The sequence below is a fragment of the Physeter macrocephalus genome, chromosome 11 (assembly GCF_002837175.3).
Source record: "Physeter macrocephalus isolate SW-GA chromosome 11, ASM283717v5, whole genome shotgun sequence".
Classification (NCBI taxonomy): Eukaryota; Metazoa; Chordata; class Mammalia; order Artiodactyla; family Physeteridae; genus Physeter; species Physeter macrocephalus.
Genome location: NC_041224.1, coordinates 67,660,388 through 67,687,084, shown reverse-complemented (window position 1 = coordinate 67,687,084; position 26,697 = coordinate 67,660,388). Strand labels below are relative to the sequence as shown.

The 26,697-nt window shown below is 51.2% G+C and overlaps 1 protein-coding gene across 1 annotated transcript in view; it reads left to right on the top strand.

Moving 5' to 3' along the window:
* The first annotated feature begins 11,525 nt into the window (after positions 1 to 11,525).
* PSTPIP1 (proline-serine-threonine phosphatase interacting protein 1) overlaps positions 11,526 to 26,697 on the top strand; it is a 42,644-nt gene continuing 27,472 nt past the window's right edge. Inside the window, exon 1 of the mRNA XM_007119223.1 lies at positions 11,526 to 11,956. Coding sequence (XP_007119285.1) covers positions 11,924 to 11,956 — 33 coding nt within the window. The 5' untranslated portion in view covers positions 11,526 to 11,923. The remainder of the gene's footprint in view (positions 11,957 to 26,697) is intronic.

Below are 26,697 nucleotides of genomic sequence, written 5' to 3'. Positions count from 1 at the left end.
AGGCGGATTCTTTTTTTTTTTTTTTTTTTTTTGCGGTACGCGGGCCTCTCACTGTTGTGGCCTCTCCCGTCGCAGAGCACAGGCTCCAGACGCGCAGGCTCAGCAGCCATGGCTCGCGGGCCCAGCCGCTCCGCGGCATGTGGGATCCTCCCGGACCGGGGCACGAACCCGTGTCCCCTGAATCGGCAGGCGGACTCTCCACCCCTGCGCCACCAGGGAAGCCCCAGGCGGATTCTTAATCACTGCACCACCAGGGAAGCCCCAATTGAACTCTTTATAAATATTTTCAATGGCTGCAGTGTATTTTCAGTAGAGCAATGCCGTATTTTAATTAGGCTTGGACATGTAGATTGTTTTGGGTTGTTTTTTTTCCCTATGATAAATAGTACTGTTACAAACATCTTTGTACATAAATTATTTCCCATGTTTCTTGTTATTTCCTTGGGGTAGATTTCTAGTCATGGAATTCCTGGACATGGCATATCAAATTTTAAAAATCCCTCAGTAATTCCTTGATACCTACTGCCAAATGTCTTTCTGAATCGGTTTTTCGGGTGCACCCTAGAGCAACTGTGGCACTGTTTGGACTTAAGTCTCTATAGAGGTAGGGGATTATCGTAGGAAGATAGGTTGGGGTGGGGGTTTGAATTATACAGACTTGGGGGTTCCAGTCCCAGCCCCTTCACTTACTCATCCCATAGCCCTGGCCATGTCAGTTCTCCCATGACAGGTGAGATAACACTATCCTTGAGCAGTTTTCTGCAGATGAGAGATGGCAGATGTGAAGCACACAGCTCAGTGCCTGGCATACAATAGGAGCATGGTAACTGGTTACTGCTATTGAATGACAGCATCCTGGTCGGGCCTGGGGAGAAGTCATGCCCTCTGGAAGCTGAGGCTGCAGGGTAAGGCCTCAGCTCCAGCCTCCGCTGGCCCAGGCCCAGGTGCCCCTACACTGACCAGGCCAGGGCCCCCAGGAGCGCTGCAGGCAGCAGGGCAGAAGGCAAAGGCCAAGGCCGGAGGCTAGAGAAAGTGAACAAAGGGCTCTGGGGACAAAACAGAGGGAGGAAGTGATTTCCAGGCTGACTGAGGAGGGGACCTGGGAAGGAGAGGGAACAGGGAGGGGTAGAGGTCTCAGGGGCCACAGGAAAAGGCAGGACCAAGGTGAGGAGAGCCAAAAGGAAGGGCTGGTTCAATGCCAGGATGTAAGGTGAATCCAGGTACCAACCAGGCCCCCAGAGGCTGGCCCAAGGGCAGGAGTGGGCACCAGTGGGCTCTGACAGGCTGCCCAGCACCTGGTTCTATGACTAGCTCACTGAGTGCCCCTGGACAAGAACCTGACCCTTGCCGGGCACTGATGCACCCACCTGCAAAAGTCTCTGGTGTCCTTCTGTCTCAGACATCTTCTGGCCTGGCAATGCCCTGAAGAGATGAATGACTCCCCATCTGGCCCTCTGAGTAAGTTTAAATACCTACCAAACAGTTTTTCTGCTGCAGACAGGAGACAGAACTGCCCTGGGTCTCTTGGATCAGTGGAAAGACTTTTCTGAAGGATTATTGGAAAGGGGAAGGGCAGAGGTCAGAGGGAAAGGGCTTGCTTAGAGAGAGTGACCGCAGCCAGAGCAGAGTGGACAGGGCAGCCCCAAGGCAGGCTCGAGGAGAATTAGAAAATGTTGCCTGCTTTGGTGGATGAAGTCCCATGTTCATACTGCTTGGCTAGAGAAACCAGCTCTGGTTTTCAGCCCTCGCTCATCCCCTTGGCTTGATACTCTGTGTTGCAGGTTGAGTTCTGCAAGAGCAGACACTGAGGCAGAGTTTGGAGCATGTGGTATGTATTAGAGACCCACACCTATGAAAGGAAGGGGGAGAAAGCAGGACTGGGCAGAGAGAAGTCAACCTGGGTTCTAGGCTCAATCAAGTCTCAGCAAACCCAGCACCAAGTCATCTGAGTTGTCCAGCCTCAGATCTAAATGGAGAGGCCTCTATCCTCTTGTCTCCATCAGTCACCAGATTTGAGCTGCCCCAGGATAGGTGTGATCTCAGGTAAGGCGGCCCCCTGCAGCTGAGATGAGCTCGGAAGGAATTGACAGCTGGAGATTGTGTGCTGAGCACTCTCCCTCCCTTCACTCTCCTTGAAGGGGGATCTGGGTGGCACAGCTTCATGTCTTTCACAGCTTGGGCAGTGAACCACCTGCTCAACTGTACATGGCAGCCCTGTGGGAGAGAAATTTTAGAGGATACAAACCTGTGCCTTCTCTAGATGCTTTGAAAAGTGTGGAAGAGGAAAAGAAAATCAAATAACAGATCATTGTCTTTGTACTAAGGGAGTCCCTGTCAGGAGAGTCACATCCTCTGAGCATGCTGGTTCCTGATTTTCTGGCCTGGAAGTTTTGAAATGTCTGGTTGTCTTATCTCACCACTTCCTGCCCTCCCCCTGCACCAGCTCCTGGGCCTCGTAATATGCTTTCTGCTGGGAAAGGGTGTCAGATCACTCTTCCATTTCTCTCCTTTTCCCCTTTCTGTGTGATTTGGCCACAAGTTCTTGACATCAGGGAGTGAGGAGGCAGCCCTAGAAAGAGATGTGAACTTCACAGGAAGGAGGGAGATGGAACCCTCTGGCTCCAAGGTCTTCAGTGGCCCCTTAGCGCTCTTAGTTTGAAGTCCAAACCCTCAACATGGCGTGTAACGCCTGCATGAGCTGGCCCTGCCTCTTCCCAGCCTGACACAGAGCATCACTGAATGAATGGAATTGTTTATTTTTATTAATAGTGATGATGAAGATGATGATGATGATGATGATGATAAAAGAACTCATGTTTCTCTAGGCTCCGTCAAACCATGGGCACTCCTCGGGGCTCAGATCAGCAATGACCTAAAAATTCTTGGCTCACCTGCTCGTACAAAATTCTGACTCTCTCCTTAAAATCTATTCCAACCATTTCTGCGAGACAAGAGGTAAAGAGCAATGAGTTAAGAGCAAAAACTTTGGACCCACCATTGGAAGGAACCAGGATCCTTGGAGAAAGCTTGATTCCAGAGCTGGGGACAGGTAATATATAAGATGAGCCTGAAAAATCTGATGCCAGAAAGTAAGGAAGTGCTCAAAAACTAGTAGTGCCACATCAAAAGGAAACAGAAGCCACCCTAAAGGGGCTCACACTGGCCAATCTGGGACAGTTTGAGCATCAAAATAAATAATAATAACAACAGATTATAACCCATTGAAAGAGAAATTCTTGAGTCCTCATTAATATAAGTAAATGAATAAATAAATGAGGAAAAGGGAACATTCTTCTGTTCAGTAGGATGTCAACTAATACACATAGATGGAAGGGTGGAGTTGGGTGACATCAATGGATGTCAAAACTAGTGGGTGAAGGTGTGATGGGGAAGAGGATACATATATTTACATAGCCTCAAAGAATTTTCCTATAAGATACTTATTAATCACAAAGGGGAAAACAGTAACTCTATGGTGAAGAAAACTGGTGGACACCACTGAAATCGAGTGACCAAAGTTAACATCACCAACAATGGGACAAGTTGACATCATATGCCTCCTGATATCATGCACTGAGAAGAACACAGAAGCACTTATGTGGTGTTCCTACCAAAAGAGCATGATCTGAATCTAATCATGAGAGAAGAACCAGACACAAATCCAAATGTTGAGACATGCTTTTCTCTTTTTAATTAATCTATTTACTTATTTATTTTTGACTATTTATTTACTTATTTATTTTTGACCATGTTGGGTCTTCATTGCTGCACACAGGCTTTCTCTAGTTGCAGCGAGTGGGGGCTACTCTTCGTTCTGGTGCGCGGGCTCTTCTCAATGCAGTGGCTTCTCTTGTTGCAGAGCATGGGCTCTAGGTGCGCGGGCTTCAGTTGTTGTGGCACACAGCCTCAGCAGTTGTGGCTCACAGGCTCTAGAGTGCAGGCTCAGTAGTTGTGGCGCACAGGCTTAGTTGCTCCGCGGCACGTGGGAACTTCCCGGACCAGGGTTCGGACCCGTGTGCCCTGCAGTGGCAGGCAGATTCTTAACCACTGTGCCAGCAGGGAAGTCCCAAAATGTTGAGACATTCTAGAAAATGACCAGCCTGCTGCTTTCCAAAGTGTCAATGTCATGAATGTCAAGGGAAAATAGAGGAACCTTCAGAGATTGAAGGAGACCAGGAGGGAAAAATAGACTTAAGGGACATTACAATTGATGGAATTAAATTTGAATGAGAAGTGCAGACTGGACAAGAGCATTGCATCAACGTTAAATTGTGCTGTGGTTATGTAAGAGAATGTCCTTGTTCTCAGGAAATATACACTAAAGAATTTAGGGGTGAAGAGTTCCATGTCTCCAGCTTATTCAGATAATATATACTATATTATTAAGCATATATACTTAATTAATATGCATATGTAAGTATATAGAGAGACATAATAATAAAGCAATTGGGTAAAATTTAAATAATCTGCTGAATCTGGGGAAAGAGGACAAGAGTTCTTTGTACTCTTTACTTTAAAAATTATATCAAAATAAAAATGTAAAAATTTTGAAAACCAAACCAAAACGTGAGAAAATGTGCCTTTTACTGACCACCGTAGCAGAGTGCTGGTGAGGGCAGGGCTTAGGAGGGAACTTGGGAGATGGGCATCTGCACCCCAGGAACGTGGGGTCTCACCGTCTGGTGAGAGTCTACTGTCACGCCATCCACGATGCTCAGGCTACCAGTCACTCCTCGGCTTTGTTCTGCTGTTTGAAGTCCTGGGAATGAGGCTTTTCCAGTCGATCCTGAGAGGACAGGGCCTCAGCAGCAATAATGCCAGGTCTGTGGGTGCATCATAACAGCGGGCTCAAAGCCCGCTCTGCGCGGGATCTGAGCTAGATGCCTTTTCATGTTCTCAAGCACTGGGCTAGGCACGTTAGAAACATCTTATTTAAATTTTAGAGCAACCCTGTTAAACACGTAGACTTATCATCCCTGTGTTCCAGATGAGGAGCTCAGTCTCGGTGAGGTGAGGCTGGAGCCGGGATTCAAACCCCGCTCTTTGGACTCCCAGCCTAGTGCTCTCCCTGCCCCCCACCCCCCAGCTGCACGTGCCTGGAGCCCTCCTGCTTCCGCACTTTGGCCCATGCTCTCTCCTTTGCCTGCATCCGTGCTCCCCTCCCCATTTCTCAACTTAGTGATTTTTCTGGCCCAGCCAAGACTGAAGTCCAGGTCTCCTACCTCTGAATCCCAGGTTCTCAGTGATAATTAAACACCAGCGGGGCCACAATCAAGCTTTGCCTTACTGTGAACAAGTCATTTTCTGGCTAAATTAAGACCGGCCCAACTGAGGAGAGGATGCCGAAAAACTGTTCTGATGCTCTTTTTTGAGACAGAAGAGAGCTATGATGGAAAACACAAAACAAATCAGGCTGGAGAGGACGGGGGCAGGTGTTGGCGTGGGAGCCGGTTACAGCCTGCCTTCCCTGTTAGAATCAGGTCAGTTGTTCTGTCCCACTGGGCCTCAGTTTCCCCATCTGTAAAATGAAGCAGTAAGAGAATAGAAGGAGTTCCCATCCAAGCATGTATGTCTGACTCACGGACTGTGACTAGAAACTAGGCGGAGTCCGTGTCCCCCACCCAGTCAGTCGGTCTAAGCTGGGGCCTGGCCTTATGTTTTTTAACAAAGTCCCACAGGGCTTCTGATAGGCACCCTTCCTCCATTTGAGAACCTCCAGAGCATCTCTGCGGGCCCTTCCACCATTGCAGTCCTCCACCCTCTGACCAGTGAGCAGTGGTGGTGGTTCTCAGCCCTCACTGAAGGAGACCTTCCCCCAGGTCTACCGGGCTGGGTAGGGGGTCCTGATTACTCTGCTGGCTGCCCACTGGCCACTTGGCACTTCTTTGATGTCTTTTAAGGATCCTGGCCAACAACATCCAGCTTCTGAAGACCAACGATGATTGGAAACTCAGAGTCACACCCTGGTGGCTGCACATTAGTAAATCTGAAAGCTCCTTGTCAACTCAGAAAAGCTGTGTGAGCGGGAAGAAGCTTTATTTTTTGCAACTGCTTTCCTGGGGCAAACTGAAAAACAGAATCTATATCACATCCTGAGGGCCAAGAGCCACACCCTCGGCCCCCTCCGAAGATCTGGGGCCAGGATGTCTCCCTGGCCCCCATCCCGCATGGCCCCTTGTCCCCGTACTTCCTCCTCTGCTACTGACTTCCCTTCTCTCCCCTCCCTCCTCATCATACTTCTGCACCAGACCCTGCCCTGGCCCCTCACCTCCAGCCCCACACTCTAGGAAGGAAAGACTCCACTTAGGATGGAACTCTCTGAGCCTCAGTTTCCTTATCTGTTGGATTAGGTGAGACCTCAGGCATGTGACGTGCTTAGCACAGGGCCCTGGGCAGTGAGACCCCCAGCAGGCTTACCGCTGTCGTCCTGGAGCTCCCTTGTTGCCTGGTCTCACCAGTGAGCTTCTGGTTAATCAGGCCCCAGCTCCCCTCCTGAGGGAGGACTTCCCAGGCAGAGCTCCTCTCTCCTGGCACCCACTGCTGTCCTGCCGTTTGGCACATTCCCCCACCTGGGCTGCCTCCCCCCGAGACAGGCAGGAGCCCTGCCTTGTTTGTTTCCCAGGTATCCAGACAAGAAGGCTCAGTAAATGCTGGTGGGTGCTCTGCAGCGGAGCTTGTTCTATTCTGGGCCAGGGTAGCTGCAGTCAAGAGTGGGAGCCCCAGCCCAGTGGACCTGACCACCTGGAGGGACCCTACAGGCATTTCCCCCAGGAACAGTGGACCACAGTAGCTGGGTACAGAAACATTCCAGTTCAACCATGGGGTAGGTGGGGTGGGAGGGCTCCCCACAGCTATGCCAGCATCATGGCAGTGCACTCTGCTCCTCCAGGAAGGAAGGAGATACATGTGTCACCTGGCCTGCCTAGAGAATGGCAGATATTATCAAGACAGCATGTTAGCAATGAAAGGGCCAAAACAAGTGTCCCTTGGACCAGTGGTGACGCTGTTTCCAAATGAAATTCATGGTAAGGGCCTTCTGGATTCCTAATGTCACCAAGGAGCTTTGAAATGCTCTTTTTCTACAGCTCCTTCCCCTTTCCAGAAGGCTCCAAGCTATTGTTTAAGATTCTTCCTGTATGAGATGAGGTTGAACGGTAGGCTGAGGCCAGATCATGCAGGCCATGTAAGGACAATGACCATTGTTCTAAGAGCAATGGGAAATCATAGCAAGGTGACAACGGGAAGGTGATGATCAGATTTGGGTCTGAAAATGTCACCCTGCTGTGTGGAGAACGGACAGTAGTGAGCAGGGTTGGCTACAGGGATGTTCATCTTGAAATTCTTAATAATATTATCTTTGGATTTGTATTTTTAAGTGAAGTCTGATGGGACAATGAAGCATGGATTCAGGGCTTGGAGCCTCGGCTCATGCGTGGTCCTGTCTCCTACTACCTCCCCTGATGGGTTCTCAGCTTTCCCCTCCCCACTCCTGCCTAGCAACCGCTGCCACCCTCTGCCCCCAGCAGGGACCTGGTGCAGGTGTGGGGAGGCTCAGGGTTGCCTGGTGGCATCTCAGGATGGGGCACTGCAGTGGTTGTCCCTGTGTTGTTCTGGCAGCACCATGGCACATTCAGCAGGTGACTCAGGACGGTGGGTCTCCTGCTCACTTCTGCACCAGGTACATAGGGCATCCTGGCATGAGTTTGCAATATTCTTAGGGATCACCCTCCACCATGGGAAAGGGAGATGCCTGCCTTGACTTCTCTGCCCCCCCGCTGGGGAATGCAGTCTGGTGACTGGTAGGATGGAAAACCCAGCAGCTTTGGTCTCCTACGGAAGTGTGTCAAGAGATGGAGGGTGCTTGTCCTTCACGTATTCCTATGCACAAGGGACTGTAACATTAAATAGCAAGTGGAGCACCAGGACAGGTTGAGAGAACATGGGAAAGGAGAAGACTTTATATTTTAGGACCTTTAATGGCAATTTTCCCCTTACTTTTTAAATAATAGGCCCCATACTTTCATTTTGCATTGATGCTGCAAATTACATAGCTGGTCCTGGTAGAAAGCATTCAATGAGATCAAGCATATAAAATACATGCAGGCCCTGCAGGCAGTAATACTCCCTTAGTGCTGGCTAGTATTATTGTTTTTGTTGTTTCTTTGGCTCAAAAGGATGGATGAAGTGGCTTCAGGAGCCGAACCCCGCCAGAGGGCTTGCTGTGGCAATCAATGTTGTAATAACTGATTTTACATTTTATTCTCAATCCTCAGACCTACTACCTCTTAAATTCTTCAAGTAGATGTGTTCAAATGTATGCAAAACAGGATGGGGCTCTGCCTGCACAGGGGGACTCCCCCTTTAAGAAAAGGAGCAAAGCTTGCCTCAAGCACAGCTGCCCAGACCTCAAGGCAAATTGTGTTTTGATGCAATTGTGATAGTGATTTTCAGGACTGGGTCCCCCTCCCCGGGGGAGCTGGTGATGAAGGAAGGCCTGAGGGCAGTTCCCTTTTCTGAGGGGAGCTCAGATGACTCCGTCCTGCTCCTCCACCTCCCTGATGTCCCACCAATCCATCCCCTCCTCCCTGCCTGCCCATCTAGGCCTCATCCCTCTCTCAGAGTTATAACAACACCCTCTTCTTGTCTCACCCCCTCCCAACCACTTCCCCTCTGCAGAGATCTTTCTAGAACCTGTCTGTGGGTCCTCCAGGACAGAGACCAGGTCTGTGTCCTCTCTGAGCCCCAGTCCCAGCAGGGCCTGCCAGGAGTTGGTACCCAGCAGTGTTTGTGGACCTGATTGAGAGAAGGCTGTGGTGGTCATTGTGGTTGGCTCCCAACACCCCTAACACCCCAATCAAGGCATCCCCTTCCTGAGGCCAGTGATGGTGGTATATGAGCATGTGACTCAGTCTCATTCTGGCCAGTGAGACACACGGGGAGGTATCCTGGGAGACTGGGTGGGGAGGACTTTGGAGCAAATGAGACAAGGAGAGGGGTCCCGTTTCTTCCTCTGTGGCTGTGTCTGGAGTTGTAGGCCAGAGTCGTTGCAGATGGAGGAGGGAGACAGTCAATAAGGAGAATCACAGAGAAACTGAGCTGGGGCCCTAATGCACTTCCCCTGGAGGCCATGCTGCCTCCAAACCCCTTGTGTGGGTGATAACACATGTCCTCCGTGTCAGACCCTCTGGTTTTATGTTCCTTGCGGCCAAGACATCCTCAATGGGTGCAAATAACAAAGTGAACCTGGAAGATCACATGCCAGGGCTGGACTCTCACCCAATGGCACCACCAGCCCCAGCAGCCTCCCTGGACTCAGCTTTTCCAGCTACGGATCAGGGTGACAGGTTCTGGAGGCAGAATTGGAGAAAGGAAGGATGAAACCCATTGTTAAGAGAGGGCTGTTGATTACAGACACCTGTGAAGGTTAAAACATGGGCTTTGGCATCAGGCAGACCTGGGTCTGAAGCCTAGCGCTTTACTTACTGGCCTTGGGTGAGTCGCATAAACTCTTTAGTTTGCTCCTCTGTGAAGTGAGGGTGATGATAATGTGTACCCCACAGGATGGGGTGAGGACTAAGTGAGGTTGTCCATGTAAAAAGCTTCAGCAAGTGCTCCAAAGCCGAGCTGGCTGTTCTGGTGGCCCAAACTTGGGAGCCACAAAAGGTGAGGTGTGGGGAGGGAGAAGACCTCTCTGCAGCAGAGTACTTTAGATTGATGTCTCCTGTTACTTCCTTCCCCAGTTGCTTCAGCCCACAACCAGCATGGCCATCCGTCTGGGGCTGCCCTGACTGGACCAGAGCAGCTGGGAAAGGAAGGCCTCATGTGTGGGAGCCTTGAGATGGATGGGGGATGGGAGGATTGGCCCAGGGAAGGAAGATGAAGGAAGGCATGTCAGAAGGGAGGCTGGGGAGCAGAGGGGCAAAGTTGTGGAGGTAGGAGTAGAGAGGGTACCTTTGGGGAGAGGGAAGAGGGAAGAGGCCTGTTTGGAGCAGAAATTTGTGAGGGGTGATGGGAGGAGCCCCTGGAGAGGCAGGGGAGAGAGGCTGGCTATGAAGTTTCCTGCTGATAAGAGGGTAAGAGCCATCTATCGACAGAAAGTTTCTAGTCCGCCTCCAGAACTAGAAGCGTCACCCCATTTGGTAGATGGAAAAACCAAGGCCAGGGAGGCTGAGTCGGTGCTATCAGAGGTGGTGATGCCATTGGGATGAGGAGCAACCTCAGCACTTGTCCTTCGGGGTTCAAAGTTATATTTACATTAGCTGTCTTCAGCTGCAAGCAGCAGACAACCTGACTGGGGTGCCTTCAATGCTGGAGATGTTTATTAGCTTGACCCCAAGGATTCTGGAGGTAGGGGGCTACCACGGTAGCCCCGCTGCTCTGCAGGTCTCCCTGACGTGTTCTCTCTTGGGTGGTTATTGCAGAAGTGTGGGTGTGCCCATCTCTAACCCTGGGCTTGCATAACTGGCACTTGGGCTCTTAGCTATCTCCTGCGGCAGCTCTCATCCGTCTAATCACCACCAGTCAACGGTAAGGGAGGCATCGCCAAGGGTGGTGATTTGTGGACGAGCCTGATTCATCCCTTCTTGCCAACCCACCCTGGGCTCTGGCCCCCCTACCGATGTCTTCTGCTGAGTGGGCAGGCCCTGGCTCCCCAGGGCAGTGTCTGGAGCTCCAGCCCAGGGCTCTTCCCAAGTTGATACCAGACAGAGCCCCCAGCACCTGCCCCATCAAAACCAGAAACTCCAGTAATGTTCTCAACACTGTGTCTTTTCCAAAGACTGGGGATGACAGATGGGGAAACTGAGGCTCAGATAGTTGGAGGGTGGATTAAGGTCCCTCTGAAGGGTAGGGCCCAGACAGAACAGAAACTGGGGCCTCAACCTGGCTTTTCAAACTCCCACGTTTATGCCTTTGTAATCCTGTCTCTCTCGGTCCAGCTACATTCTTCCAGCCTGAAGACTCCATCTTCAGAGGGGGACTTCCTGCCCCAGAGAGTGTCTAACCTGGGGAGTTGGAGGGAAGGCAGTATCCATAGGCTGTTATCCCTTGGCTAGTTACCTGCTCACCCCACTTCTGTGCTTTCACGGCTCCCCACAGCACACAGCTCTGTCTGCGCCCAGACTGTGAGCTCCTTGAGGGCAGGATGTGGATTGGGGCAACGTTCACCCAGGGTTTGATGATGTTCTAGGCTTAGGTGAGCCCCTCCCTCCCCGAAATGGTTTGCTGGTGAGGGGTGGAGAGTCTAGCGTCTGTGGACCCGGTCTGGGGCGAGGCTGGGGGTGGTAGGTGACAGCACCTGGGTTCCTGCCCTCCTCCTTGCCCACAGCTTCAGTGGGCCTCAGGCTCCCTAAGTTTATGGCCTCTGAGAATGGCCCAGCTAAGGCATTGGAAGGAGGCAAGTGGAGGCAAGTAGCCGGGTGGCAGATGGCAGGCGGGGCTGCACAGGGGAGCACAGAGGCTCCACTTCCTGTGGGGCGACGGCCCTGGAGCCTGCCCTGGGGGAGGTTGCACAAACCTACTTGCACAGGCCCCGGGCTGCCTCTCCCACTGGCCCCTGCCTCCCCACACCCCAGGGCTGGCATCCCTGCTCTCAGTCCTACAGCCTGGGCTGTGTCCTCCGTCTCCACGGGGCTGGTGAGGGGCCGGGCCGGACACTGGGACCCGCCCTCCCATCACTGGGCACCAGCCCTTCCTCATTTTGCTGCTGATTCTAGCCCCAAACAAAACAGGTTGAGCCCTTTTCCTCCCTCCAGCAGTCTCTGGCTTACAGCTGCCTTCTGAGGCACTGCAGACGGCGCCGGCCTGGAAGGGGGGCCCTGGGCCAGCCCTGCCAGGACGGGGACGGTGCGCCTGCCTCCTGGCCCTCGTTCAGCCCTGTCTGTGGCAGGAGAGGGAGCTTTGCCGTGGCAGTCGGCTGAGGAAGATGCCCCAGCTTCAGTTCAAAGATGCCTTTTGGGTGAGTGAAGACGGCCGTGGGTTTGAGCCAGTGGCGTGGGCCCCGGGGAGGCCAGCCCGGCTGAAGTTTCCCCAGGGCGGTGGGTGGGGATGCGGCTCCAAGAGGGGGTTTTCTCATAAAAATAGTCGTTGATTTTTGGTCTTTATCATCGTGGAGGTAACTTGGGCTGCTTCTGAGTCAGAAGAGGAAGGGGGTCCTCAGTCTGGGGTACTGATTTCTCTGCAAACTTCAACACAGTGAGTGGGGGATACAGTCTCTGTGCTCCCAGGGCTGGTTTTTCCCCTGAGTGACCCTCTCCCCACAGCAGGAACTTTTTAGGAGTGTCTGATATACGGGTGGGACCTCGAGGAGGTCTTGTGAGGCGAAGGAGGGAGGGGGTCACAGGTTTGGGGACCAGAAAAACTTGACTTTGGATCTCGGCTCTGCTATTTAGAGGCTGGACAAGTCATTTTACCTCTCTGAGTTCCATTTTCCCCCATCTATATAGTAGAGAGAGATATTAATAAACTTACCAACTGGATGGGAGGGTTAAAACAAGGTGATGTAACAAACTCCCCCGCACCTTGCTGGAGCGCCAAATGGGAATTCTCTTCCCCTCACCCAACCCCTCTTCCTTGCAGACCTCAGGGGTCCTTTGAGGAGGCAACAGGGCTGGGCAGTTCCTCGCTGGCTTTCTTAAATCCAGCGCACATGTAAATCAAGCCTTTTCCTTCTGAAATTCCAGCACCCAGCTGGCTCGTGGGGGTGAAATGCTTGGCCCAGGCCACACAGCCCGCAAGCCCAGTTTGGACCCCAGATCCCTTCAGCTTTTTTCCAGCTGTCTCTCAACCTCCCCCTCTGCTCCTCAAGCTCTGGCTGTTCCCAGTGGCTCACAGGAAAAAGCTGAGACCTCTCTGGTTAGCCCTGGGGCATGTGGCTGTCCTGAGGGATCCCCTCCAGCCCTGCAGAGGACACCTGGCTCTTTGCTCACTTCGCACGGCCTCAGTCGACAGCCTGGCCTCCCTGGGCCCTTTCCTGGGGCCTCGGGCCAGGAGGACGAAAGCTAACGAGCCAGGTCTTCCTTGCCTTCCAGGCCACGCTCCGCTTGGGGCCCGTGGCCAGCGTGTGAGTGGCCTGCTTCCCGCCGGCACTGATCGCACAATGTGCAGAGGATGACTCTCTGGTCCTCCGTTTCCCCATCTCTGCAAAGAGGGGCTGGGACCGGCCCAGAGAAGCCAAGGGAGGCAGACCTGGCTCGGCCCGTTCCAAGCACCAGGCTGGCATATGGGGCCTGTGCGAGGGGCAAGGGGCGAGGGGCTGCAGGGGTGGGGTGACAGGCCGGACAGTGAGTCACTACATCACTGCTCTGACTTGGAGTGCAAAGTCTGGGGAAAGGACAGGGCCTGAAAATCCAAGTGCTTAGTAGCCCAAGGCAGACCAGGACACCTTGACTATATTTTAGCTCCAGGACATCTGTCCCAGCCCAGAGCCCCTGGGTCCACCTTCCTTAGGACAGAGCTGGGCCAAGGAATAGCCCTAAGGCAGGATCTGGCCAGCGGGGCACGGTACGTGAGGGAGAGCGGGGTATGGTGGCAGCAGCCCACCTGTGGCAGCTTCCTGAGCGGTATCCTGCCCACGCTCTGTGCTCTCCCCACCTCTGAGCTGCTGCGGGCTTCACGGCCTACAGGTGCCCCCTCTCCGCCACTGCTGGCTCCCTGGGCCTGGGGTGAGGGTGCAGCTTCCCTAGGGAAGGCTGGAGCAGAACGGGACAAGCGGCCAGTGGGAGCCTCTCACACTGAGCCTGGGCAGATGCCCCGGAAGGTCAGTGGCAGCACCACTGCCCCCAGGGCTCTGAATTCTAACACCTCTCACGGGCGCTCAGCCCCGCCCAGCCCTCGAGGACAGCTAACAGTTACTGAGCATTAAAGATGTGCCAGCCTCCCGTTCTCAGGACTATGCATCTATTCGCCCATTTAAACCAAGGAGGTAGATGCTATTGTTATCCCTATTATTCGCAAGAGTAGGCTGAGGCACAGAGAGCCTAAGTCATTTGCCCAAGGTCATGTGGCTGGGATGAAACCGGATAGGTTGGCCCCAGTGTCTGGGCTCTCACCCAGGTGCTTCACTGCTCTTCTAGCAACAGGGCCCATCACTGGATCTTCGGGCCACGTTCGTGGAGGAGGGAGAAAAACTGTCCTTCCCACCTCCCAGAGTAGTAAGATCAGATGAGGTCCACAGAAGTCTTTTAAAGCCCAATTTACAGACAAATCTGTAAAATGGAAAAGACTTAATGATCTAACTGCCATGGGGGTGTTAGGGACAGGGGCCCGCCTGCCCCTCCCCCTGGCTTTCCCCCACCCCGGTCCAAGGCGCACCAGCTCCGTTGTGAGGAGGGAAACAGAAGTGTTTTCTGAGGAGCTAAGAGTTTGCACTGAAGCTTATATACTTTACTCATACGAGATGCCCTATAGAGGTTAGGGCCCATGAACCCTGATTTTACCCACAATTATAACAAGCTTGGTCATGTGGTCTTTTAACCTATAGATACAGCAAATAGTAGGGATATACATTTGGTTAAATACTGGTGGACCTGAACTGTTAGAAACGGTTTCACAGATAGCTGGTCGCCTGATAGCAAGAGGAAACAAAATTATAAAAAGCAGACATAGTGGTTCAGAAGTGGTGGGAACATTAAGCATGGGAGCAGACCAGTCCTGTCCCTCAGTAGGCCTATATTTGCAATTTTGCCAGTGTGGCCACACAGTATTTATTTATAGCCTGCGTTTATCTTCAGCAGAACATTCAAATGCAGGCCGCTGTGGGAGTGAGGCAGGGGCGGGCCTAGCCACAGAGAGAGGGAAGGGATCATTTGATTTCTGTTAACACGCACAGTGATAAAGAACATCACGGCTTTGCAGGAAGTTTGTGGCTGAGTCTCAGAGCAGGGGCTGTCAGTGAGACAAGGTTGAGGATGAGAATACCAGGTGCTCGAGCTGAGGGGGACTTAGAGCTCATATAACCTGACTCAGCACCGAGCGGCACAGAAGCCCCCAGAATGCGGGGATACCACCCTCCTTCCCCAGTACACACAGCTTTCATTGCCAAACTGTATTGCAAGAAACACCTGTCTGCCTCCTCAGTATAGGGCTGGCGAGTGGGGTATGTGTTCAGTCAATGTTTATAGAATAAGTGAATGAACAGTAAATGCATCCACGGTCCTAATGTCTTCCTGAACCTATCTTCTCCTTCATTTTACTTTAGTTACATTCTGCAAACGTTTGTTGAGAAGGGTTCACTACCAGGTAGTCTAAGCTGGGCCTCCGATCCTCACCCTCACGTCCCATCAGATGAATGAGACTGTCTTGCCCTCAAGGAGGCCAGAATCCAGTGCTGGAGACTGAGCTTCTCTGATAACACAGCCAGGCACGGGGCACACCCAGAGGGGTGCTCCGAGCTGCGCTTTCCCCTCCTACCCCCTCATTGCCTCGCAGACCTATATGCCTTTGCAAAGATATTGCTTCAAGAGGGAAAATCTAGGTCTGGACCAGGTTTTATTAAGATCCACATCCTGTCCTACTTGGGGTTGTTAAAAGGAAAAGTAAGGGCCACATATACTACCTCTCACTCCCTGCCCTTCCCTCCCTGCTGCCCCGGCTTTGGGCAGGAACAATCAGTGGGGACAGAGAGGACAGGCCTGAACTTTTCCCTCTGACTTGAGGTCACATCTCTCCCCTTTGAGGCTGGGCTTCAGCTTCATCTGGAAACCTCTGTGCCAAGCTGGGAGGAGCTGAGCTCCCCAACAGAGGACAGAAGGAGGTCCCACATCCTTGGGTGCGGAAATGACTCACCCAGGATGCACAGGGTAAGGGTAGGGAGAGGGGACTCAGGCCCCATGTGTCTGATCAGCTACTGTTGCCTCTTCCCCTTCCCAGTTCTGAGACTCTGAGGTTCCCCCACTGAGGAGGAGACTGAGGTGGGAACGACCCTCTTTTCAACATAGTTCTGTTTTGAATGTGTGTCGGCCTGGGTATGATTTCCTCATCTTCAAAACACCATTGTTAATGACTGCATGGTCCTCCAGCTTGTGGATTTGGTGGACATGCTGTGATTTATTTATCCAATCCCCTATTGTTGGACATTTAGGTTACTACCAATTATTTAGTACTCTGGACAGTGATGTACTGGGTAGACCTTTGTGTATCAAGGTTTTGCACTTGAGGACTACATCTTTGGGTAGCTTCCCAGAAGAGGAGGCATTCCTGGGTGAGACAGTGGGCCCAGTTCTCTAGCATTTGGCACTAGAGGTCACTTTGGGACCCCTCATAGTCCTATGGCTGGGCAGGAGCCTTTTCATCCAGGAAAGAGGGACCAGAGGGACCTGGAAGGGGCTGGGAGGACTGGGCCTGGAGGGGCCCTGCTGGGAAACCTAAGCCCACTCAGGCTTTGTTGGTGGACTTGCAGCAGGGCAGGTCCCTGTGGCCTTGAAGGCTGAGGGGGCCAGTGGCTGAGGAGGGGCATCCTCCCGAGAAACAGGGGATTGTAGAGGCAGGAGTTGGGAGAGGGAGGCCCCTGGCTGTCCTTCCTTTGCCGCCACCTACTGCCTTCCCAATGTCTCCCTGGCCATGGCTGTCAGAAGGGATGAGGATGGGACTCTCTTTCTGTGCTGGTTGCAAAGCTCTTCAAGGCATGGTGTTCTGTGTAAAAAGCATAGAGCCAAGTGGTGTGTCTTGCATGTGACCTGCTGTGAAAAGTGGGGGAAATAAGCGTTTATGTTGGCACAGGCTTGTGTTAACAATGAGAGTCTCTGGAAAGACACACAGAGAACTAATTAAAGTGATGACCTTGGGGGGAGTCAGAGAAAAGAGATTGATGGGTTACAGGGCTGGGTGGCAGTGAGTATTGTCACTCTGTATCTTTTTATAGTTTTTAATTTTTGAACCATGCAAATGTATTACCTATTGAAAAATTAAATTACACAACTAAAAATGAAAAAGAGGATGTTTATTTCCTGTTCTGTGAAGATTTTTTTTCTCTGAGTCCCAGCTACTTAAATCATCCCCAGAGGAGCAGCAACAGTGCCTGTTTGTTCAGTGCCTATTAGGCGCCAGGCACTGCGACAGTCATTCCATGTGTGTCCCCAAACCCACCCTGCAGGGAAGGACTTGCCAATGTCCTCCCGTCTGCAGAACGGAGGCACGGGCAGGTCAAGGGCCTAGTTCATGGTCATATGTCCAGGACAGAGCAGGGGCACCCACCTAGCTCTGTTGGACCCCATCCCATTCTGCCCCTGACTCCAAGGAGATTGACCAGTTCTTGGTTCAATTATAACTCCTGTTGGATATAAGGGCAGCTCCCTATATGTTAACACTGGTTTCCATGGTTTTGGAAGTAATGTGATTTTTCTCTCCATAATTTTCTGCAAGTGATCACGGATTACGTATTTCATTAAAAGGAAAATATTTAAAAACACAACTAAGCAATTCCTGTTTTCAAGGCCAAGATGGTGTTTTTAGGCGACATTTGTAGCTCGATAGCATGAACTCTTCCACGTACTCTGTGCACACTCTGTGGTGGGTGTGCCCCCTGGGACCTGAGAACTTGGTTCCTCAGCGCCCACTCCACAGGACGCGGTTGGCTGTCTAATGGAGATAGGTGACTGCAGAGGTTTGTGGTTGTGTTTGCCCTGCTGTTGCGATGCCTACAGATGCTCTCCTGTAGGATTTCCTGGAGGCGGTGTCCTGGGCCAAGAACATAACCCACACCTTTGATTTTATTATTGGTGGAAAACAAGATCTGCTTCTCAAGACCCTCTTTTTGGTCCAATTCCCAGGAACTCATGGACTTTTCCTGGCTGCTCCTTGCACCTCCCCCCAGCCGGGGTTGCCAGCCCCTGGGATGGAGAGGGAGGGCCTTGCTTGGGTTTGGAAGGGTTGGTGAGGATTTGGGAGGTGGCAGGAGGGCAAAGGGTGCTCCAGGTGGAAGGAATGGCGCAGGCAAATGTGTGGAAGGGGGAGAGGGCACAGTGGGTTTGCAAGACAGTTTTCTGGCCCAGAGGACTGCGCAGGGTGACTGGTAGGAAGGGGAGGCCCTTGCCGGCTTGTGAAAGGTCTTGACCAACCTTGAGTGAAGGCAAAGATGCTTTCTTCCTTTTTGCACCCTCTCCAGTGACGGATGTTTCCACTCGTGCAAAGAGGCTTGGAGGCGGCAGGCTGTGGGTAGGATGCCCGCCCACCTCGCCTAGAGCCTGGCTGACGCTGCAAACCACACGATGGAGGGAACTTGTTGTGGAAACTGAAACTGCCTCACTTCCAGCTAGAGAGAGTGGTACCCTGTGCCCTGGGGGCTGCCCATGCTAGGGCTCCCTGCTGGGCTAGCTCTGGAAGGTCCCTCCCTCATGAGCTCAGTCACTCCCTGTCTTCCAGTCTCAGAAGGGGAATAGGCCTCTTTGAAGCTTCCACCCTCACTCGCTGAGGGGAACCTGGAGAATCCTTTCCCCTCTCTGAACTTCAGTTACCTCATCTGTAGGATGTCAGAGTGATTCTCACCTAAGATAAAGGCTTTGAAGATGGAGAGGCTCAGAGGACCACATTCTTCTGCTCAGCATCAGGAGTTAGCAGACCAGTAACAGATCCCAAGGGATCCCCACTTATAATTGGATAGGCACCTACAGGGTGAGCCTCATATGTGGATCCTCCCAGTCTCAGGATGCCTCCCCAACTCTGTTCACCATTGCATATTAAATTCCACCATTAGAGAGTCATTCCTATGGCTTCGGGCGAAAAGATGCAATAGCCCCATGAGGTTGGTATTCTTATTCCTGCTTTATAGAGAAGACTGAGGCTTATAGAGGGGATGTGGGCCTGGGGATGCCACCCTGTTGGACTTTGGGGCTGCTGGGCTAGGCCTGGCTGCTACCTTCCCAGGCCAGTTCAGAAAGCCCTTGGCATCAGTGAGAGTGTGTGGTGGTTTGCGGAGACCTGGTACCCTGAGCGATGGCTGACAGAGGAGGCGGGTGAGTGACATCCCCTTCTGCTGGTGTTGACAGGCCATCCACTATTGGGCAACAGGAAGTGTCTGCTGGTGCTCCAGAGACGAGCAGCCCGGATGGGGATGGGGCAGCCAGATGGGATCAGGGCTTCCCAACTGCAGAAATGGAAAAGCGGAAGCTGAGCTATACTGGAGAGGACAAGGGGGTGATGGGCTGAGTCAGGAGAATGCTTGACCTTTTCAAGGGACATGGAGGCCTGTGTGGCTGGGGCAGAGTGATAGAGGTGGAGAGTAGTTGGAGATAAGATTAGAAATGTGACAGAGATCGCAAATCCCAATATGCCCAGGCACTGCCACAGGTCAAGTGCATGCAAATTTCGGGGTGGAGGAGCAGTACTTTTCAAAGTTCTTCAGTTTCCAAAGTGCAGCCAAGGCTGAGAACCATTGGTGTAGATAACTGTGGTGTTTCGGATGCATCGCTATTGCTGACAATGAGCATATATCTGGCTTTTACCATTTACATGACCTCATCTGACTCACTTGTGAATGAGTAGAGGGTAGAGGGTTGGGTTTTTTTTTAACCTTATAACCTTATACAATTACTTTTTTTGTGGTCAGTATACATAACGTAAAATTTACCATTTTAACCATTTTTAAGTGTGCAACTAAGTGGCATCAGTACATTCACAATGTTGTACAGCCATCACCACTATCTATTTCCAGAACTTTTTCAAATTTCAAACAGAAATTCTGTACCCCTTAAATAATTACTCCCTATATCCTTCTTCTCACCTCCTACTCTGCTTTCTGTCTCTATGAATTTGCCATGCTAGGGACCACATATAAGTAGAATCAGACAATATTTGTCCTATTTCATTTAGCATAATGTTCATCCATGTTTTAGCATGTGTCAGAATTTCATTCCTTTTTATGGCTGAAAAATATTCCATTCTACGTGTATACCTCATTTTGTTTATCCATTTATCTGTTATCGGGCAATTGGGTTGTTCCCTCATTTTGAATACTGTGAATAATGCCACTGTGAACACAGGTGTACTAATACTGGTTTGAATCCCTGCTTTCAATTCTTTTGGGTATATACCTAGGAGTGGAGTTGCTGGATCATATGGTAATCCTATGTTTAACATGTTGAGTAACTGTTAAATTATTTTCCCCAGCAGCTGCTCCATTTACATTCCCATCAGCAATGCACAAATGTTTCAAACAAATAGACAAAAAAAACCCCAAAAAACAAAACAATGCACAAGGGTTCTGATTTCTCCACATCTTCACCAACACTTGTTATTTTCTGTGTGTTTTTTCCCCCAATCATAGCCATCCTAGTAGGTATGAAGTGGTATCTCTTTGGCGTTTTGGTGTTTTTTTTAAACTTTGCCTCTTTATTTTATTTTTTTTTAATTTATTTATTTATATGGCCGTGCCGCGATGCATGCGGGATCTTAGGTCCCCTACCAGGGATTGAACCGTGCCCCTTGCAGTGGAAGCTCTGAGCCTTAACCACTGGACTGCCAGGGAAGTCCCTCATTGGTGTTTTGATTTGTATTTCTCTAATGACCAATGATATTGAGCATATTTTTTTATATTTATTGGCCATCTGTATATCTGCTTTAGAGAAATGTTTATTCAAGTCCTTTGCCTACTTTTGAATTGGGTTGTTTATCTTTTTGTTGTTCAGTTTTAAGAGTTAGTTTTTGCATATGGTGTTAGGAGTCCAATTCCATTCTTTTGCATGTGCATATCCAGTTTCTCCAGCACCATTTGTTGAAAAGACTGTCTTTTCCACATTGAATGGTCTTGCCATCCTTGTTGAAAATCAGTTGACCATATATGTGAGTGCTTATTTCTGGCTCTCTGTTCCATTCCATTGGTCTGTATGTCTGTCCTTATGGCAGTACCACACTATATTAATTACTGTAGCTTTGTAGTAAGTTTTGAAATCAGGATTTGTGAGTCTTCCAACTTTGTTCTTTTTTTTCAAAATTATCAGCTATTGAGGTCCTGAGTTGAGGTGTTTTTATTTTTTTAATTTTTAATTATTTTATTTTTAATTTTTTTAAATATAGTTGATTTACAATGTTGTATTAGTTTCAGGTATACAGCAAAGTGATTCAGTTATACATATTATATATTGATATATTCTTTTTCAGATTCTTTTCTATTATAGGTTATACAAAATATTGAGTGTAGTTCCCTGTGCTATACAGTAGGTCCTTGTTGGTTATCTATTTTATATATAGTAGTATATATCTATCTGATAATCCCAAACTCCTAATTTATCCCTTCCCCCCTTTTCCCCTTTGGTAAGTTTGTTTTCTATGTCTGCAGATCTATTTCTGTTTTGTAAATAAGTTCATTTGTATCTTTTTTTTTTTTTTTTTTAGATTCCACATGTAAGCAATATCATATGATATTTGTCTTTCTCTGTCTGGCTTACTTCACTTAGTATGATAATCTCTAGGTCCATCCATGTTGCTGCAAATGGCATTATTTCATTCTTTTTTATGGCTGAGTAGTATTCCATTATATATATGTACCATACCTTCTTTATCCATTCATCTGTCCATGGACATTTAGGTTGCTTCCACATCCTGACTGTTGTAAACAGTGTTGCTATGAACATTGGGGTGTGTGTTCTTTTTGAATTACGGTTTTCTCTGAATATATATGCTCAGAAGTGGGATTGCAGGATCATATGGTAGCTCTATTTTTAGTTTTTTAAGGAACCTCCATACTGTTCTCCATAGTGGCTGCACCAATTTACATTCCCACCAACAGTGTAGGATAGTTCCTTTTTCTCCACACTAGAGATGTTTTTATAGGTGAGGAAACTGAGGTTTGAGCCTTGCTGAGGTTGCCAACCTGGACTGGCCACCAGTCTATGACAAACCCCCTATAACTCTCCCAAACCTGGACATACTTGGAGAGACACCGTCCTTAGAGAGAATCCCCTGGGGATGGTGGGCTCCTCCTTACAGTTGCCCTACCTCTGGCCCCCTGAGAAGGCCCATGACTTCTGAGCTTCCTTGAGGCCCCATCAGCTCTCAGTCTTCAAGGAGGATTGTCCCACAGGCTGGGGTCACCAACTTCTTCAGTGGATCATGAGACAGCCCTGAGGGAATTGATGTCCACCCTGTCCTGGGCCTGCCTAGACCTGAGGGGTCTTTGAAAATCAGGACTTCTGACCCCCAACTGCCCAGACAGCAGCCACTGAAGCAGAAGGGGTCCTCTTCTTTGTCACCTCTTGAATGTTTTCCATTCATTTGGACCAGCTCTGAGCCCACTCTCCCAGGCCTGGGGACCCCAGACTGCAGGTGGTAGGAAGGTCCAGGAGGTCAGCTGGGGTCAGTCCATGCAAGCAGGGTTGAGGTGGTAGGCAGGGGATCAACACAGAAGTCTGGATCAGTGTCTCTGGAGCTGTCGTGAATACGAACAGCTTGGGCTGTGGGGGTCTGCACAGCGTAGAGCAGCACGGTAGTAGGTGCTGTGTTGGTGTCTGCAGTTGTTCTCAGTCTGACGCAGAAGAAGATGGAAATTGACACTGGAACCAAAGGAACAGTGTGGCTAATTCCAGGGCCAGGGGAAGACCAGCAGCTGAGACTAGGTCTTGGGTCAGGGCGGGAGCTGCCATGAGGCTGCTGGAATTTTATTTTAGTCCTCAGATCACCCTCAACCTTAGAGGGACTGCAGATTCATTGAGGGGAGGAGTTTGCCCTCCAGGGTCCAAAGGTCTTGGTTTGAGTCCTACCAATGTATGGGTACAAGTGAGGGGCTGAGTGGGAAAGGTAAGCAGTGAATGGTTCCAGAGAGCACAGGCTTCCCTCAGGCAGCCCCGGTGCCCCAGAACCCTGGAGGTGGCATCTTGCTCCACTTAGAGATGTATTTTCCCACAGTGCTACTCTATGCCGGATGCACACTGGCTGTGTTGGGCAGGGTAAAGCAATTTCCCAGTCTCCAACACAGAACCCTTTCTTGGAAGGCGCCGTCTTTGTCTCTCACACTGCCTTTAGAACCCGATGCCCTGCTTGGATTCCACTGCATTCACGGTGTGGCCCTGGTGAGTCCCTCCACTCTCTCAGCCTCTGGCTCCCTGTCTGTATTAAATCCATTACTGTGGTTAAAAGACAGACGTGGTGAAATGAATGTTAATGGCCTAGGGCAAGAAGCCCCGCATATAGACCCTCGGCAGGTACAGGAGCCCACGAAGCCCCTGGGCTTGGAAGGCGTTGCAGCCAGAGCCCAGGGTCAGCTCTGAGGCCCAGAACCTACCAAGGCCGGCAGAGGAGGCTGAGGGACCTAATCCAGGGGCTGTGGGTATCTATTCCTGCCTTTGGGGAAAGGTGTGAGGAGTGGGGATCCCCTGCAGCCCGAGAGGCCCATCTCTGTCTCTTGAGCAAGTCTCAAGCCCAGAGGAGGCTGCCAGCCCTCACCCTGAAGCAATTCACAGCTACCAAGCAAGACACCCCACGTCAGCCCGGTGAGGGCTTGGAGTCCAGTGTGCGTTCCACTATACGGGTGAAAAATTAAGGCTGAGAGATTGGAAGCAAGCAGTCAATTGGATTCCAACCAGCTAGGATTCAAACCCAGCTCTCCTTTTTTATTTCCTTTCTTGGTTTACTTTTACTTGATATGTACTAATCACCATGGCCACCATTTTCCAGGAGCTCCTTAAGTGTCAGGGTACCCTTGGTTGGGCTCCTACATATATTATATCATTTAGTCCTCAGAGCCCCAGGGAAAGTGGACAGTGTGTTCACACTCATTTTACAGAGGAGGGAATCTGTGCACAGGAGGTTAAGTAACTTGCTCAAGGTCACACTGTCTGCGTGCATGGGACTGGCCAGGACTAGGACGCAGTGCCTGGGGTCTTCCCACACCCCCTACCTGGACTTTCTCTTGTCGAGGTGTTCCCTGTGGGCCATCCTCTGGCAGGTGTAGGAGGTGTGGGAGGGGTGATAATTGCGGAAGGGGACGTGCAGAGACAGTGCCTGGGCCACAGACTCCGGTCCCCAGTCCCTGGCCGGTCACTTACAAGCTGGAGACCGTGCAGCAAGGAGCCCTGTGCAGCTGGCCACGTGCAGGGGATGGTCAGTGCCTGTCCTTGCTGATGGGTCAGAGTCTCCTCCGGGGCTCAGTGTCGGGGTGGCTCAGTTCCCTTCTTCCCTCCAACCACCTTCTCTACCTGCCCTCAGCCCTGGCCACTGATGGATCCTACAAGCCCCCCACAACCCACGCCTAATCAGCTTGTGGGGGGCGGGGCACTACAGAGGAGCTGTGTGACCTGGACAAGTCACTCACCTTGCTGAGCCTCCATTGCTCATCTGTGACATGAGGCAGTAAGGGCACAGTCCTGACATTGCAGGCTTCTCTGGGAATTAGAGGCATGGAGAACACTGGCCTCTACTTGTCCACATCCCACACATCCTGTTCCCTTCCCCTGAACTTGGAACATGGCCCTGGATCCTCGTTACCTCCAGGGAGGGTCCCACCACTTGGTCTGCCTGACTCAGGGCTCCGCCTCAGCTGGCCTCAGGCTACCTCTTCAGACTCCTGCTCCAGCCCCTCAGACCCCTCACTGCTGCTTTCTGCTGGGCTTGTAGCCACCCACAGCTCTGAGCATCAAGCTTCCCGTCTCCTAAACCCGAGGGGCTCATCCCCACCTCCAGGCCTCTGCCCCAACTCATGTTCACTCCCTGCCCCACCTCTTGTGCTAACTTCTACACGTTTTGGTTTCATAAAGCAGGAGGGAGAAGTGGGGGATCGAGCTGGGCTTTTAAGAGCAGAGGGGAAGTGAGAAGTACATCACAGAACGGGGGAGGGCAGTGCCGTAGAGGAGGCCCTTCCTGCTTGACGCTGGAAGAGGCCTATTTAAAAGAACAAAGTCGGAAGCCACGCATGCCCACACAATTGCTGCTTGAGCCTGGACAAGTTACATAACCTCTCTCATCCTCACATTCTCCCTGGGTCGGTATTACTGAGATAAGAGGCCCCAGGTACGCACAGTTGGTCCCCTTCTGTTGCTTGTGTTGTTCCCCTGGCCCCCACACCCGGCTCCGTGGGATTCCTGAGAGCTCCTGAACGTTCACAGGGCTCCAACAGGGCCCCCTGAAGGCTGCAGGTAACCATCAGTCCCTGGCCTCCAGATTCCCCAAATCTTGGGGCCCAGCTGGGCTCCAGGTCAAGGGCCTGGACATCTCAGGGGCTCATCCAGCAGGGCTGCTTGAGTAAGGGGCCCTCTAAGGCCCAGGAGGTGCCTCAGACTGGAGCTCAGTGGAGAGATAGAGCCCTCTGGAAACTCATTTCTAATCCCAAGCCCCTGTCAGCCCAGCTGAACCCAGAGTAGCTCATCTAACCACACTCAATGTGCTTTTGTTCCTTAAAAGTAAGCTTTTCTTGGCTCTCTCCCTTTGACGCCTATCCCGGGCCATCTTAGAAAAGCTGTAAATCACCCCACATTTGTCTGCTTATGAATGGACCCCTCCAGTCTTTGAGTCAGGGGACACTTAGACCCAGAGAACCTAGTTCAGCACATTACCTGAGGCTCGAGTCCTCTCTGCGGGATCCCTAACCCGATTATAGACCCCAGCGATGGGGCATTCTCCATCCATCAGAGCGGCTCACCTGTGTTGCACATTTGGGGCCACTTGGGCTCTTGGAAAGCCCTTCTTTGTATTGATCTGGAGTTGGCCTCTCTGGGGGCACCAACCACAGACACTCCCTGTGCTCCTGGTGGCCCCACAAAGGTCTGCAAATGACCACATTCCCCAATGGCTCCTCAAGGGCTGAGACTAGGGAACTTCTCTTTACCCAACCCTCCTCCTGGGGTACTCTGGGTAAGCAACCGGCTTGCTCACTTAAGTCTCTCATCCATCCATCCATCCATCCAAGCCATACATGGGTGTCTGGTCCTTTGCTTTCCCTCAGTTTAGCAGCCAATAATGGTGGAGACGCGGGGTACTAGCTGTGAGGCAATGGAAAGAGCCCAGCTGCTTCTCATTGACTTATCCTCTCTGACCCTCAGTTTCCTTATTTGTACAACAGGGATAATAATACATTGTACAAAGTAGAGGGGACAAGTCTGTCTGGCTTATTTAAAGGTGCTGGATAATGAGTCATTGAATTGCAAACAAATGGTCTGGTGTTCTCCATGGGGCAGCTCAGGAGCTGTCATAAACCCACGTCAGCTCGAGGGCCTCCCTAAGACGCTTCCTCAGCCTTTGTCCAGTGTATTTGCTGAGTGTTGCTGTGCAGAACTGGGCACCAGGATCCAGTAGGCAAACAGACCCATGTTCTGCCTTCAGGGGGCTGCCTTCTCCAGAGTTCAGTGCTTACTACCTCAGGTGTGCTGACAATCCCAGTGGTTTGGTTTCTCAGCCCACAGCAGACAAGCAACAGTGGACTAGTTGTTAATAAACCAGCCATGGTAGGCGCCTTGGCCGCAGAAAACTGTTAAACTGTGGTGAAGGGAGAGGGTAAAGCAGCCTGGGCACCATGCGGCCTGTAACCGTGTTCAAAATCGCAGTCCGTGGCTTCTGGGGCTTCCTGAGATAAAGGGAGTAAGTCCAGTCTCCCTGTTCTGTCTCCTCTTCACTAGTAAAAGGTGATTTTAAAAAAAAAAGAGGGCTTCCCTGGTGGCACAGTGGTTGAGAATCCGCCTGCCTATGCAGGGGACACGGGTTCGTGCCCCGGTCCGGGAAGATCCCACATGCCGCGGAGCGGCTGGGCCCGTGAGCCATGGCCGCTGAGCCTGCGCGTCC